This window comes from Dysidea avara, chromosome 13 (genome assembly GCF_963678975.1).
Source record: "Dysidea avara chromosome 13, odDysAvar1.4, whole genome shotgun sequence".
Classification (NCBI taxonomy): Eukaryota; Metazoa; Porifera; class Demospongiae; order Dictyoceratida; family Dysideidae; genus Dysidea; species Dysidea avara.
The window spans coordinates 14,057,217-14,075,200 of NC_089284.1; the positions used below are offsets into that span (position 1 = coordinate 14,057,217).

General features: G+C 37.6%; 1 protein-coding gene across 1 annotated transcript in view; it reads left to right on the forward strand.

Moving 5' to 3' along the window:
• The window catches only part of LOC136242475 (transient receptor potential cation channel subfamily A member 1 homolog), a gene marked incomplete at its 5' end in the record, with an annotated part of 157,819 nt that overhangs the window by 114,150 nt on the left and 25,685 nt on the right, over nt 1-17,984 (forward strand). Inside the window, 2 exon segments of the mRNA XM_066033906.1 lie at nt 5,111-5,189; nt 12,731-12,905. Of these exon segments, the coding sequence (XP_065889978.1) occupies nt 5,111-5,189; nt 12,731-12,905 (254 nt within the window).

The following is a 17,984-nucleotide window of genomic DNA, read 5'->3' on the forward strand; positions in this document are numbered from 1 at the left end:
ATATGATATATACTGTACCGCCCAAGTGCAACATCGCGAGCACTAATTGCGTGCAATTACAGAAACTCACCAATAAAGGGGCGTAGCAGCTGTTTCATTTGCGAGTAATGAAATGGCTGCCATGCCCCTTTATGAGCAAGTTTTTCAATCGTGCGCAATTAGTGCTCACGACATTGCGCTTGGGTGGTCACATAGCATGCCTCGTAATTAACACACACTATATGAATTACCAACAGATCAGAAGCATACAAACTAACTTAATAAAGGAACTTACATATAATTCACCATAATTTGGCATTGTAGACATGTTGGTAGAGTTCTTGTAGTTGCTCACATAGACAATCGATTGTGGGACTTATTAAACATATTTCCGTATATCCCCAGGGCTTGTCCAGGGCTTGTCCATGTATATTAACAGACGTAGGAGCAATGTTACCTGCTGCCACCCATCATCAAAATTATGAAGTATATGCCTATGAAATGAATCCAGTGGGTAGACTCTTACTAGTTGGAGTGATTAGTGACCCAGTGGGGCGTGGGCTATTAGCCTGCACTGGCTTGGGTGATTGATTTATTGGCACCCACCATGGGCTATTAGCCTGCAAATAGGCATGACACATATCAGTGGCAGATCTAGAAATTTTCAGAAGGGGTTTCAAATTTCCCTCAACTTCAGCCAAAGACCAAAAAAAAAAAAAAAAGGTCACAACCTGCTCTTGAATTCCGTAATTGTGATTTTAAAGGCAAAAGGTGAAGTTCGCCAGTAAAAAGTCCTACACTATGTAGAACTCATGGTGATTGTATCACCCACATGACAAGTCGTCAATAAATTTGGGGCAAGCACTATTCTCAGAGGGGGTTTCAGCTGAAACCATTGCAACCCCCCTGTATCTGCCACTGCATATTAGTGTCACATCCCTCAAACCACAGGTGAATATATATGTAATAGTTATATCACAACTGCAAGAGATTTTGCTGATATATGCACCCAAAGCATGAGGGCCACAGGCCCAAGGATTAAGGGTGTATATATCAACAAAATCTGATGCAATCATGGATAAGTGATATATATATATATATATCACTTTAGGTACACTCACTTGATAGATGAAAGTTATAACAACTTAAAATTTCATATATATGTAATAGTTGTAACACGGGCATGAGGGCATACATATCAGGCAAAGTCCGAATGCCCATGTTACAACTAATATGTAACACTTATTAGGCTGATAGCCTGTACAGGGCGATCAATCACTCAAGCCAATACGAGTGCAGCCACTGGATGTATTATATATGCATACCTAAAATTTTCAATTATGGGTCAGCAGCTAGTACGTTCTGGTTATGTTTGGTTATGATAAATGGACATATCCTAGAAAAATCACAGAGAGTTTCCGTTATGTGAGTTTAATGTTTTAATCAGTGCTATTGGATCGTTTATGGGAATACTACGCAGTTCACTAAAGGCCTAGACAGGTAAGCTTGCTTGTGGAGTGGTTACTCCATGCAGAGTGGTAGTTTCGTGATGGAGGTGTGTCCATATTTGAAAACGTGCGGAAACGATCGAATGAATAAGCTATAGCACTAGTTTTCACCTTAGCCCAACATTTTTCAACTCGTAGGATGGCAAGGATAACAAAACGCTCTCCATCTGTGTGGTTTTCATGGCAAAATTCAAGTTATGCATCCTACTCACGTGCATATTATTCGATCCCCACAATCGATTTCGGCACCTACGTCTATATAATCAGTGCCCAGTTGTAGCCCGGCTACATTTCGTATGTAGCCCGGCTAGCTGGGCTACATACGAAATGTAGCCCGGGCGGTTCCTTTGATCAGAGGTGTGAAAGTGTTACATTTTACAGTTATAACATGGATACAAGGGATATGACCAAAAATAGATGCATGAGCGCCCACAGGGTGAGTACGTATATTTTTGTCATATCCCGAGTATCCGGGTTATAACTGTTGTGTGCTACTTTCATTGGAATGTCTACTGCTCCTGCTAGCAATACAGTCATAAGCAAAATATTGATTGTTAAAGACAGCGTTGAAGCCATTATTGTTTAAAAGTGTCTGGCTGGTGTCCCTATATTAACTGCCGTGACTTTTCACCACTAAGTGTCTCTCTGCTGGCTAAAGACAACACTAAAGATGATCTGCACAATATGAATCATGAGTCATACCATCTGATGTTGAAATGAAAGGAAAGTGCTACAACTAGTACTGCAAACGCTGTTGGAGAAGAGGGTAAAAGACTGCTAAGCAAGTCCAAGTTTGTGATACACCCCGGGACACACCCAATCAAGTTGCTCATGCTGTCTTGAATCAACCAGGTGATTTGACTGCCACAGCAACAATTTACAGAAGTTTTAAGAAGGGGAGTGTCCAACTAACACCGCTAAACGCAATGAGTGGGCACTCAGAAACTTTGAAACCTGGCAAAATGCTAGAAATGAGAAGTTCCTGGATGACCCATTCCCAGAAGACGTTCTTGCAAACAAGAAAATTGCTGGTTACTGGCTGTGTAAGTTTGTGTATGAAACAAGGAAAGGCGATGGGGAAGAGTACACCCCAAAAAATCTTTACTTACTGCTGAGTGTTTTGCTGGCTATTTTGCCGGCATTGGAGTCTACTGAAAATGTTACATGCATTAATTTAAGAAAGACTTTGACACAAAACCTAAGAAAGCAAAAGAAAAAGTTGCCTCAGCTGGTGCTCAAACCCTGGCATCCGCACTCATGGTCCATACTCGTAACCACTGTACCACCGGTGCTACAGCTACTGATCTATATTAGTTTCTATCTTATAAATGTCCAACTGAAGTGAAGAAGAAACCAAAGCTGAACCCAACCCTAACCCTAATGCTAATACTACTTGTCACATGCCCTAAAGTACAAGACTCGAGGCAAACTACTGGGCGTGTGTTCTTAAGTCGAATACTCGGGGCATACTACTATGCCGGCCCAATAACCGTTCGTACTTGTTAACTGGTACCGGCACACTATCCACTATGTAATGGTAAAGAAGTAAGCTCATATGTGTATACTGAGTTTGACTCAAAAAATTGACAAGGTGGGCTGGGCTCATTAAATCATCAGAACAAAGTTGTCCATCAGCATGAATATGCTACAGGAAAAGTGTGTGCTGTGTTGCTATACCTGACAAATATCTACAGAAAATACCAGCTGAGGCAAGAGACAATGATGTCTTTTATTTAACTCCACTTCAAAAAGTACCTGTAGATCAAGCTAAGCCATAGTCTAAAGCTGTTCCTGTTGGTAAGAACCATTTAAATGCTATGTTGAAAGAAATGGGTACAGAAGCTGGATTTACATTAAACTATACCAATCACAGCTTGAGAGCATATGGCACAACGACAATGTTAGGAAAATGTACCTGATAGTTGATCAAAGAGCAAACTGGTCATTCATCACTGAAAGCTTTACATCAGTATGAGTGAAATTGTGATGCACAACTGATGATGTTTCAAATATTTTATCTAACAATGAAGGATCCTCAACTTCTCATGATCAGCTGCTATCCCCAAGGGAGAAAACACCAAATGCTCCTGCTGGAGTGATGAAGCCTCAAGTGTCCACGAATGACCAGTCTTTTAGTGAAAATGGAAATAGCACAGAGTTGGTGGTTTATGGTGCTACTACCACAGCTGTAAGTCATAGAGGTTCATTGATTAGCCCAAGATCAGTTAATTACAAAGCAACACTTGCCACCCCCTGCTCCATCATTTATCTTTAACAATTGCAGCTTTTCAAGCTGTCCAATATCTTTTTCTGGAAGTTCATGTCAAGACAGTACAGATGACATTGATTAGCTTTTAAAAGACATATCAGTAGATCAGCTGTTTGACCCATAAAGGACATAAAAGAGACAGTGAGTGACTCTATATGATTAAAAGTTGAAATGTACAATTATTGCTTAATAATCAATTTAAAAGATCTCAAAGTCTATAATTACCATAGAAACAACACTCTTACCATGTCACCCTCTGGGTTGAACAAGTTGTATAACGTTGTTTACTGAAATATCTTGCACTGTGTGGAATGTAAAAGTTGAGGGTTTGTTGATTGTTGAGACCTTCAAATGGAATGCTGTGGGACACCACTAAGTGTGGTATATCAATTATATACCACAGCCTGAGCCTTTGATCTGAGGTGTGAAAGTGGTACATATATATATGCTTACTTGTGGTTTGAGGCACATGACACTAATGCATGTCATGCTTATTTGTCAGTGGCGGGCACCAGTACGATTAATCGCCAAAGCCGGTTCAGGCTAATAGCCTTGCCGTGCTGGGAGACCAATCACTCCAGCCAGTAAGAGTGCAACCACTGGATTCATTCTATAGGTATACCTCACAACTCTAATGATGGGAGGCAGCAGGTAATGTTGCTCCTATGTTTTTTTGATATGAGCAGACAAGTCCTAGGCGTATACAGAGATTACTAAGTCCCACAATCAATTGTCACTACGATTTTGAGCAAGCTGATTCATGATAGGAAGACTACCAGCATGTCTGCTATGCCAAACTATGACAAATTAGGTGTAAGAAGTTATTTTGTGTGCACTTGGGTTGTTAGTATGTTGTGTAGTGCTGGTTAATTTAGACACATGGTATAATTATATGATATTGTGCTTATACACTCCTCCTTCTCAGTCATCAGATTTTTACTGTTGATAAACCCCTTGGCTTCACCACAGGGTTTGTCAACAGTAAACTTCCTCTGACTTCAGAGTTGGGGTGTATATAAGTGCAATACATCTTGTAGCCATAGTTTATATATTACATAATATATACTTTTCCAATCTCTTTCTGTATTCCAATTGTGCCATAAGCATATGTTGCAGTTATACACAAATGAAATCTAATAAGTTTTATTGGCTGGGTGTATCTAGACTGCCACCTATGTTTTATGGCAAAGAATTGACTTGCTGCCATGATGATTTGTAATCCACCCCATCACAAATGTAGGATGAACATTTGCAGCTACAGTTATACGTTTAAATATAGCACAGAATTGCATAAACAGTGTACATAGTGAACAACCACATATCTTGAATTTGTCTACTGCTCTTTTATGTACAGTGAAACCAAGAAATGGTGTTTTCCATTCAACTTGAAAAGAAATAATTTCAAAAAAGAAGCTCATGCACTTCAAGTTATGGTATGTACATAAATGTATGGCTTTATGTAAAATGTTATGTTGGCTAATGATACAGAGATGTATTTGTAACATAGTAGTGTAAGCAACCAATTGTACGTATGTTCTAACTTGGTGAAGGAAGGTCCTACAAACTTTCATTTTTTACCATTTCCTCCTACTGTGTTCAGCTATTCCATAGGTCCTTTTTCATGTACTGATTCACATGAGCATTTCGAATTATCAACCAGTTACTAATAGTACTGCAACTCAAAACTCTGCCATACATGATATAATTGGGCATGTGATATTGTACATGCCCACCAAGTTTCAGATCGATTGCATGATTTGAATATGAAATACAATCTCAACCAGTTTTATAAAGCATGAAATATTGTCTTTTTAAAGGGAAGATTTAGGCGTGCTAATGCACCCCCTTTGAATTTAACTGTGTGCTAGCTAGGAAGCTAGTAAAAGCTACAAGTGCAACTGCATTTTAAGCATAGGCAATGAAAGGTAGTAAAGGAGCAATTGCAAGTGAAGAAATAATTTCTACTAATAACGATGAAGGTAGTAAAAATTATGTTTTAGGAAAATTGAAGCTGGTAAAAATTGAAAACTCTAATAGAACACTCAACTACTCCAATAAAGCATCCAAAATGAACTTTAATAAAGAAAAATTTATTATTAATTTATTAAAGCTTTACAGCACAAGTGCTGAAGGTCTGTAGGATACCTGGTCCTACAGCCTGCTCAAAGACATTAGACACTAAGACATTAACTACTTAAGGTGTGTTTGAAAAGTTGCAGAAAGGAGAAAAAAATCCATGACTGGACCTAGGTAGCCTCGAACCTGTAGCCATCCGATTTACGCTCGAACGCTTACAGGAGTCTACCAGACGGTCAGGATGTTTTCTCCTTGTTATTTTCATGTATTTATATCCATAGGAATTCTAGAGAGTGACTCATTATCTCTAAGTACCCCAAGTAGAACCAAATGGACTCTAGTTAATTTATTAAAGCTTTACAGCACAAGTGCTGAAGGTCTGTAGGATACCTGGTCCTACAGCCTGCTCAAAGACAAAAGATCAGTATGTAAGCTGAAACTGAAACACTTCGTGATCTAATCTCTTTAAAATCTCACCATTGCAACCATCCTGCTATACCAACTGCTTAAAGTTGAAATTTCATACCTTTTTTGTACTAAAAAAGACCAGTACTAAAAAAAGACCACTTTAAATTTTTTTGACTAGATATATTGTGGGTATTTTCAGTTTGAGCTAAAGTACAAAACTGATGCTTGCAAATGTTATTTTCAGTGAAATTGTAAAGTTGACAGGGCTACAGCAACATCAAGCCCCTTGCTACCACCAGTTGTTCTACATGCACACACATGCACACACACTCACACTTATGCACGTAATATGTAAACAGTATTATAATTTTAAATAACTATGGTGTAAACAAATGTGACCACTGTGGGGAGGGGGTGTAGGTTCTTTATCAACATAAAAGATTAAAGAACACCATTCCTTTAAATTCCAAATATTCTTTACAGTATGAATGAGTTAGACCAGAAATTCCCTACTAAAAGAGTTGCAACATAGGTTAATATTATTTGCCACGGTTGCATGTTTTAGTGTTTTTCAACATTTATTTAAGCTATTAGTACATACCATAAAGTCGGGTTGTCAAGTGCATGCGCTTATAATTTTCGGAGAAAACTTTTTGTAAAAATCATACTATCTGTTAGGCGCATACGCCTAATAAATAATTATGGTGAGTGTAACACGGAATCACTACGTTGTAATAGAGTAGTTAATAGTTCGTGCCAGTTACCACACCAATATGTAAGGATATTTGACTCCATTTCCAGGTGAAATTAATTTTTCAGTACTTTCAGCTTTTCTTGCCGTTTCTTGCTGTGTGTAGCTCTATCATTGCATTTTGCCGTGTGCACTTATCATCCATGGTTAATTACAAGAAATGTGTATGCGCTTAACAAATAATATGCACTTAATAGATACATGCACTTAACAACCAGACTCTACGGTATGCTTCAGGGGCTGCAGTACCAGACGCCTTGAAATTTTTAAAACTATACTGTGCTGTGCCCCCTATATGACAGCTTTAGGATAATATAATGCCATGGTGATCATTTCTTTCAACATGAAGTGACTTACAATACATGAGCTTATTCAATAAGGTCAAAATTGTTACCAAATTCAATCTCAGAAGTCTAACTTTTCAACATTTCCTGTAGGGGGATGCCTCCCCAACTCCCTCCTAGATAGAGCATGCCTCCGCATGCTGAGTATGCTTTGTACACAAGCACTGTTTAGTTGTGTCAGCCATTACTAGCCCACCCCTCCAACTATAAATTTTGTCCTGTTAACAACCCCCTTGTGAAATCTCAGAACCTCCCCATGTTTATCAATGCAATAACAACTGAAATTAAACTTAGAAGTCTTTACCCTCATCATTTGTAACCTGGCTGCCTTTGCCAGTTCATTACATAAGTGCATTTGGTAGCATAATGTATCAGCCTATTGATTCAGGCTTCATCACCACAATTGTAAGGATCTATAAAGTTTGGGGCAATACATTTCCGTTGTGTACAGCAATGGTATACTGTTGAAATTGGCCTTCATGGGGGCATTAACTTTCTTCTCCAATCTAGTATAGCAACTTGCCCTCACTTTATATCACAAACTTTAGACAGGAAGAACTACATTGTAAAATCCTTCTCTGATGGTAAAAAGAGGATAGAAAGCATTAGAATAGTCTAATAAACAAGTGTGAATTTACCAAGGAATTTAATTAGGTCTATAATGCATACAGGTAAATACTTGGCCATTTACATTACATACCAGTAGTGGGTAAATTCACTTCAACTTACAGACGATCAAATGAAAATTGTTGCATTGGGCAGAAATGTTTCTGATTTACCAAACTTGCCAAACATTTTCCTACTAAACTCTCCCAGTGTGCAATAAACATAATCATATACAGCTATAGGCCAGTTTTGGGGCTAAAAGAATTGATCAAGACACACAGTAGTGTGTCGTGCAGCCAAGAAAGATGGTGAAGCACAAAGTGAGTATATTGACAGGAAGAAAGAAAATGTGATTTTCACACATACGTAGCTCTGTGTTCCCTTCTCGAATTGAATTTACTTTTGTATTGCAAACATCCTCCATCTTCAGCACCCCACATACCAAATTTGAGCAAGATTGCTAATGCAATCTTGAAATATGAGCCTTCAAATTTGGCTTAATTTCTTTTTTTTCTTCATTTAGGGGGCTTGGGGAGGGGAGGATCTTTACAAAAATCATTATAAAATGTAAATGCATGGGTTGAGTTTCTTGAACTTTGGTACACTTTAGGAATGTGTTGCGGCAAAATCACGTACCAAGTTTGGTACAAATCTGATCGACAGTCATAGACCTATGGACAATTATTTGCATTAACATTTTGTCACACTTACAGAGTAAAGCACTTATGGGAATAACTTAATGTCAGTATACATATAGGTTTACCATCATAGTTCAAACCTTTTGTGGTTTAAAAGAAATCGCATTGACAGCTATAAAATTACAAGGCAAAAACCGTTACCGTGGGGTAAAAAAGTACATGAAAAATGCAGAAATAAAAGCTTACCAGTATTTAATCCAGGGACTTCCATACCAAGCACCCAAATCCGTAACCACTGAACTGCTGCTATCACAGCTGTTGACCTTGCTTAATTTAAACACTCAATAGTAAAGTTTATATTTTCATGGATCTACCAATGGAAAATGTAGAGCATTCTATGTGTGCTCTATTAGAAGTCTTTGAAATGTGCACTCTATTAGAGTATTACAAAAGTAATCAAATAAACTATTTAATACAATACTATTGTACTATAACTTCTCTAGTATTCCATTGAATTGGAGCCAATATTATAGCCATTTTGGTATTGATCAGTGTTGGTAGTACACTATGATTATGACCCATCGTCATCATCATAATAATAATCATAATAAATTCTATGCTAGCAGTACTGGTGATACAACTGGCTGGAAATCGTATTCTAGCATAAAAGCTACAAGATTTGCTTTGTTAAAAGTTGGGCAATTGCAACTTATCATGTTTGCATGAAAAATCGGGATACTCTAATAGAACAGTCACTGCAAAATAAAAATACCCTAAGTAGTAAAATTATGCATACCTAACTTGGAAGGAATTTACTAAATACAAGCACTATAATATAGGCATAGTCATGAACAAGAAAGTGCAAAATTATAAGAAATTGTCAGTATTTTATTGGTATTGATATCAAATTGGTTATTTTCTGTATTGGTAGAGCACTACTTTTTCTTATATGTATCTGTAGATAAGAAAAATTTGTACAAAAAGAATGCAAAACAGCCAAGCTGTATAAAAGGGTGTGGCCTTCAAAAGCCTGAATGAAAAAAGTTGTGAAATTCAAAGTGACGGCCATGAAATAGCTGCAATGATGTTAATTGTAATAATGCACAAAGCCTTTATTATCATTAACATCATTGCAGCCATTTCATGGCACCACCTTGGATTTCACAACTTTTTTCATGCAGACTTTTGAAAGCCACACCCTTTTAAAACAGCTTGGCTGTTTTTTGCATGGATATATAACAAAACAGCAAAATTGTGGAAAATGGTACAGCCCTCCCCATAAAAAGCCAGAGTGAAAAATTGTGAAATCATATTTAGTGGCCAAGAAAAGGCTGAAATGATGTTAAGGTCAATAGATTTTAAAAAGTGACATGGCAATGTTGTCATTATTAAAACACATGGTAGTGTGTTGTGCGGCCCAAGAACCAGCCACCCACACCAGCCACCCACACCAGTCATAACACAATTTTCACAAATACATAGCTCCATGCTGCCTTTATGAAACAAAATGATTTTGCTATGGAAATTCCCTCCACCTAAAGAAATCCACACTTCAGGCTTTCCTGCCTTCTAATAATTTCTTTATTGGTTTTTCTTCTTGTCTCTTTCTTACACTTACAAAATCGTGAAATGCAAATACTGAAATATCTGATTGCATTGAAATTTGGCACTTATAAGGGGGCGTGATTTAAAGGCAAATCTTGGTATCGAGTTTGGTTTGAATAAATTAAACAGTTGCAGAGTTATTAACAATTATTCATGAAAAATAATGCTAATATGTCTACAGGGTAAATCACTTATGGAGCTGAAAATTGGTATGCAGATTGGTTAACTATCAAACCTCAAACCTTTTGCAGTTTGAGAGAAGTCAAGCTTGAGAACATGAAGATACAGCATGAATATTAACAGAGTGTAACAAGAATGCAATTGAGTTTTGTTAATAAATAGGCTTGGACCAGTTATGCCAGCATAATTTCAAGCATAATAGGCTAGCAAAAGCATCAAGCAATATGCCAGCATATTAGGACAATTTTCAAGATTTTAAATTAAATGCGTAATGTGCATGCCAAGCATATAGCAAAATATGAACACACATAATTTCATATCAAGAAAATGTGCAATGTTATTATTTTTATTGTTTCTTGGCTGATTATTCACACTTCGCGGAAAAAAGGTCGAGATATTCTAATAGAGCAGTCGATTACTCTAATACAACAGTCAAGAAAGGTTGATATACTCTAATAAAACTGCCAACTCTATCTTGATTTTGAAAGCATAGTTTTAGCATAATAGGTTGGATTTTTGAGCACTGCTCAAAAGCATAATAGGCATAATTGGTTCAAGTATACTAATAAAAAACACAGAATTTTTTTGCTATTTATCCAGCACAGTATTCACCCATGTATCAAGCGCACTAGTTGTATGAAGGTAAGTTTTTGATGAGTTCAAGGCAAGCTAGGGTTGGAGGATGCCCGGACTAACCCATGGCTTACTATTCAGCCTCTTGAAGAGCATGGCTTTGCACTACACAAATCAGCTTCCCATGATGCTGTTGCTCTATGATATGGGTGGTTTCCTAAGCGCACTCCAGAGCTTGTGGAATATCTTTTTTGGTAGATCATGCACTGATCGGAGACCTCACTGCCACTCTGGTGTGTTCACCAGCTGTTGTTGAACCTGAGCTGCATCCTGTGTCCCAGCAAGACTATTCTTCCTTGACATCACCATGAATGGGTTTGGGGTGGGAGGTTAGCATATGAGGTATTTTTCTACCAATACCTGGCCTCTTTGTTGGCTTCCAAGTGGGGTGGTGGCTATTCTGTGATCATGGGTGCAAAGACTACCCCAGTTGTAGACTTGGTTTGGGCAGAGTCTCAGTTCTCCATGGACTAAGATAGTCCTCAAATTGTCCAGCACATGCCATCTTGTGCTGGGGGTGGTAGGCAAGAGCAGCCTATCAAACTCAGGGAAAAAGGGCCAACCCGATTGCACCAAAGCCTGTTTCTTCTTCACCTGGGTATACTTCTTGTATAGGTTTCTTCTTGGTTCACATTTATAAGGTAGAAAGTTAGAAAAGTGGCAGCACCATAATCAATCATTCTGGGTTTGCACCTGGGGTCCTGGGTTCAAGTCTCAAATCACCAGACTTCTAAGCTTACTTACAATGCCTCCCAGGTAAACGCGCTTAGCAGAATTGGCCAAAAATCAACTAATCATTGTGGAAAGGTCTTTCATTTGTTTAGAAGAATCAGATTTTTAAAACCATTGAGTAAACAAACTACATGTAGGAAGTGTGTGATTGAGATACTCTAATAGTGCAGTCACTCTTTAGGCCATCATCAATGTAATAATAAGTCACATTCACTCTATTAGAGCATTCAGTTATGTTACAAGTCACCCTGTAGAGAGTTCAGCTACAAACAAATCACCCTATGTTAAAGTCACCTCCAGCTACAAACAAGTATCCTGTAAAGAATTTAACTACAAACAAGTCATCCTATAGAGAGTTCAGCTACAAGCTAGTCACCCTGTGAAATGTTTAACAACACAGCTAACCACCCTGTAGACCATTCAAGTACATAACAAGTGACAAGTCACCCTATAGACCGCTTAGCTACATAACAATCCACCCTGTAGTGCATTCATTTATGTCTATAACTATTAGAACATTCAGCTCTGTGATTTTTACAATTCATTATTTTAAATATGAGCAACAAAATAGTTCAAACAAATGTATAGACTACAAATAAAATATTCTCTCTTCCTCATTCCTGTGGTACAGGAAAAAGACAAATTAAAAGAAGCCACAAAGTTGGCCATAGACCAGCTTTGGGGCTTGCAATAACAAAAAAAAGTGATATCTATACAAGGCTGTGAAAAAGACGTATGATTAGCTTTAACATAATTGCAGCCATTTCTAGGCCACGATCTTTGATTTCACATCTTTTTCATCCTGGCTTTTTTGAAGTTCAGACCATTTTTTCACAGCTTGGCATTAACATCATTGCAGCTATTTCTTGGCTGCCACTTTTGATTTAACAACTTTTCAGTCCAGCATTTTAGGAAAGCCACACCTTTTTCACAGTTTAGATGTTTTTCCACACAATGAGGTATATATAGATGTATGTACACATGCATTTTATTTTTCATAGGTTGACAGTGAATGTATTGACCTTCTACATCATCCACTTGCAGCCAGATTGTTGAATTATAAGTGGAAGAAATTTGGATTTCCACTGTACCTCATCAACTTGTTTACCTATTTGATATTCCTTGGCTTTTTAACAGCATTTGCCTTGGCATCACCAACACCAAAAAGTGATGAATGTAAGATTGAATCATACATGTCATGCAATAATATGTGTGACCTGATTTTGAAAACTATTCATTGGCTTAGTTTGTCTGTAAACTAGTTAGTATTAAAGCAGTGTCATTATAATTATGAAATACAACATGTATAGCAATGCTCATTGTAATTGAATTTGTCACCTTTGTAAGTGACTTTGTACCATTTGCAATAGAATTCATCTCTATTGCAGTAGAATGAGGTACTTTTGCAATAGAATTCATTGCCTTGACAAATGATAATTGTCTGTCATTTTTTTCTTCTGCGCATATTAATAACTTATGTTAGAGCTTGTTTGATTGGACAAAAATGACAAATTAGCACAAATTTTCAAGTGAAATACTTTCAACGCTTACCTGAGACTACTTATACATTCCAGTTGAATCTTTTAGATGCCCTGGTAAACTTTCAAGGTGTAAACCTTGCTAAAATCAAAGTAGAGATTAAGGAGTTGCAACATGATTTCCCAACCTATGCAACATACTGCAATCTAGATAGTATGCAACAAATCAGGTTGGGTATCTGTTATAGTTATATCACTACAGGAGTAGAATATCTTAGTTATTGACACGAGTCCGAGATAGTAATAACTTATGTTAGAGCTTGTTTGATTAGACAAAAATGACAAATTAGCACAAATTTTCAAGTGCAATACTTTCAATGCATTAATGTGCAACATCACTCTCCCAGTGGTAGCAATAAGGATCATGTAATATCATGTGGTAGCAATAAGATTCATGCAGTAGCCAAGTTCATGCAGCGGCAATAAAATTCATATAATTGTAATTACATTTATGCAGCAGTAATAACTAGGCTTGCACCAATTATGCCGGCATAATTTCAAGCATAATAGGTTAGCAAAAGCATCAAGCATTATACCAGCATAATAGGATGATTTTCAAGAATTTTAATTAAATGCACAATGTGCATGCCAAAAATACTGCACAACATGAACACACTGCACATTATTACTGCATTTCATATCAAAAACCTTGTAGTGTTATTATTTTTACCATTTCTTGACTGATTATTCACACTTTATGGAAATAAGATCGAGGTACTCTAATAGAGCAGTCACTTACTCTAATACAGCAGTCAAGAAATGCAGATATACTCTAATAAAACAGTCAGTGCTTGAGCATAATCTAGATTTTGAGAGCATAATTTTTAGCATAATAGGCTGGATTTTTGAGCACTGCTCAAAAGCATAATAGGCAATTTTCAAAGCATAATTGGCTCAAGCCTAGTAATAACCTTCAAGTGGTAGCAATACTAGCAGTGATAACGTTCATGCAGTAGCATTCAAGTGGCATTCGAGAGCAGAATTAACAGTGCAAATGTACATAGCATTAAGCCTTCACAATTTTTTTTTGTTTTACCAGCAGTAAATGCATCTGATAACACCATCCGTGACCCATCTAGCTAGTGCATGTATGTATCAGACATAAGTATAGTGCCTAGTGTGAGTAACCTAAGGAGTAGGGAAAAAGCAGAATAGTAGGAGCCATTACAGTCTGACAATTCATTGAGCACAACAACATTCATGCAACATCACTCTCAGTGCATCATACAGCAGTGCCCTTATGCAATAGCAGCATGCGACACTAACATACAAGCAACAGCACTCATGTAGTAGCCATGTTAGCTAAGGTGAGAGCAACAGTAGCAGCGTACATAACATAAATAATCCTATAGCATATATAAATAATCCTGTAGCATAACAGACTGCAACATAGCAAGATGTTAGCTGCACATACACAAACATGCTAATGGTGAAAGCTTATTACAACAATTAAACAGAGGCTGATGACTAAACTCGAACAGACAAGCCCAACAGCTGATGACAACACTTGACAGACAAGCTCTGGTAGTTGGAAAAGGCGAATATGGTCAGACACAGACACAGACATGGGCATGGACACAGATATTTTTAAAATACACTTTTACATTTGTAAAACAGTTATTTTTCATACCTAACATTGTTTTTACAGCAGCATTTGCTTCCAGACCTAAGTGTCGATCTCGTCATAGTGCTTATCCATTTATAAGTGCATGTGGAAAGGATAGACTAGCACTCTAAAGACCATATAGTGTTGTACACTTGCTCTAGAAATCTAATTCAGTGTCATAGGGATTAAGCTGGCATATCCCAACCTAATCTCGTAGGCCAGATCTTTGAAACCCTTGGTATAAGCACCTGCGCCTTATACTAAAAGGCATAAGATTGTGGATTTGGCCTGCTAAGCTAAGTTGCATGGGGCATGCAAGCTAATCTCTACAATTATATAACTCTGTATTAGACTTTAGAGCATGTGTAGAACACTATTATGGTCTTTGGCATTCTGTGGAGTGCTGGTCTAGTCCTTCACACGTGTGCTTATAAATGGATAAGTGCTATGACAAGATCAATGCCCAGGTCTGAAAGTGAAGGTTGCTGTAAAAACAATGTTAGGTATCAAAAATAACTGTTATCAAAAATGTCGTGTCTGGATCGTATCAGCTACCCAACAAGCCCAGTGGCTTTTGACAAAACAAAACATAAACAGACAGGCCTGAAAGCTGATGACAAAACGTGAACAGACAAGCCTGGTAGCTAATGATAAAAATAATAGTTATTTTGTGAAAATTACAGTGTTTCTGTGATTAAGCACAATAATCTTGTAGCAAACTTCTTCATATTGCATCAAGAAGTACCTGATAGCACTGCTGTCTATACGTCTTCAGCACAAGCCATATCAGTTGTTAAATCCAAAGATAGGCAGCTTAATAACTGACACTGCATCACGATAAATTTTAAGCAACACCCTGATAACAATTAAATGTGGGGCGACTGACAAGTGTACACAGGCAAGCTCAGACAAGCAACACACTGCATTGTTATTAACTTACTAGGAAACATGTAGCTAAGCATTTAGCCACACTAATAAGTCATGCCAGCACAGCCATTAGTCTTATCCGGATTGTGCAACCAATTGCAGTATATTAAACTCTAAATATTGACTCTCTTGCAAAATGTGCCACACAAGGAACAAGCTCACTGATTACCATAAGTCACTAATGATAATGTCTCCTTGCTTCCTGATACAGTCCATCCCTTTCGGTCGATTTCATCACTACTGTACTGGAACTTTGGCCACAACAGGATTGACTGAGACACTGCTCATCCTGAATGTGGTTCTCAAATCATCACCAGTCACTGCACTTAAGTTATAACTATAAGCAGGTATAACCTACAGCAGGCATGTTAACTTCAGTTTATTGTGATTCCAAAAGGTAGCACCTTCCTCATAGAATATCTTATGTAAGTTTGAGCAATAGTTTCTGATTAGTGTTCGTGTTGTAATGGATTTCTTCATTCCATAGTAAGATGAATTATTGAACACCGGTACCTATTATTGAATATCTATAATTTCTGTTGATCAATTATCAAACTTTTGCATCTTTTCTACCCTGGTGACCTCAGTACAATCTATGTACTCTTCATTATTATATCAACATGTTAACTGAAGTACCATGATATTGTAACTGAAGTATAGTTAACACATGCATGCACTTGTGAGTTACAACGGCGATTCCTTTAGTCTTTAATGCATATACAGTAAATACACTGTCTTATAATCCTTGTTCACAACAACCCCTTCTGTACAGTCTTCATGGATACATCTTTCACTCAGGAAAATGATAAACATTTAGTCATTTCTGTTGCCAAAGTCACGCTTAAGTTGTAGTTCTTTCATGGTGATTCCTGTATTCTTTTTCTTCATTTCATTGTCGGTGGTGAGGAGTATCAAGACTGCTGTGATGTCCACACATAAACTCTAAATGATGGAAAGCTCATTAAGAAAGCTACACTATTGGAGTTCTCCATATAAACACCTTATGAGTATCAGAATAATAGTGTAAACTATACATTACGTGATTTTAATAGGTACCGTTTAATAGTAGGTCACTTAGTTCTGCTTCATTACAAGATTCCCTGTAGAGATTCAGCTGCAAACTGGTGACACTGTAGACAGTTCATATGCATAGAGTCATCATGTAGAGAATTCAGATATGTTGCGAGTTACCCATTAGAGTGTTCACCTGCACCGTGGCCAAGAAATGGTTGTAATGGTATGTGAATGATAAAATTTTAATAACAATAATTCAGGTTAATTTGTGTTGCCTCCTCCATAATACCCGTAACCAAATTCATCTGAATTTTGTATTGAAATTTTTACCATTTATTTACCATCACAGCCATTTCTTGGCCACCTGGCACTTTTGATTTCATAACTTTTTCACCCTATTTTTTGTAGAAGAGCTGTACCCTTCCTTAGGGCTGCACCGATTCCACTTTTACCAATACTTCAAATACCAAGTACTCAGCTGGGAAGTATCTGCACGTACAAGTACCGATACTAAGTTCCTTAAAGTAGCTACTCCATAGTGCACACATTTATTATGTAGTGCATTTCATGGTATTCTTGTGCACATTTTCAGTATGGTTCATGTTTACAGAGGCATAGCCAGAACCCGGGCCACCCGGGCCCAGGCCTGGGCATCAATAATTTGAGATACTCTAATAGAGCAGTCAGAATCAGATCGAGATAAATCGGTCTCAGTATTCAGAGAAGCAGTGTAGCAAGTTACGTATGTAGTTATAAATAAGGAGGTGTAGTTGGTGGAGGGGAGATCAAGGGCATATACGTATCCAGGAAGGGGGGAGGGGTGGTCCGGATGAACATCCCTTTCAGAGGCAGAATATTTTAAAACTAAATATCACATCAAATCTTACAACCCTGGAGCTCTCCGGTAGCTACTTGCACACTAGCGTTCCTCTGTACTACTCTTGAGGGTCGCATTGCATTCATGCTGAATTATTGCAAATCATCAAGATTTATAGCATCACATGATCAGTAGCGCATGGTGGGAATGGCAAAAGAGTGTTGATTGGTTGAGGCAGACATGTTACAAGGCAGCAGCTGCAATAAACTTGAGTGGTCGTGTTATACATGTGTCAGGTGAGCACAAACTGTAAATAGTTGATGTATATTTATCTGATGAATGGTTTGTTTATT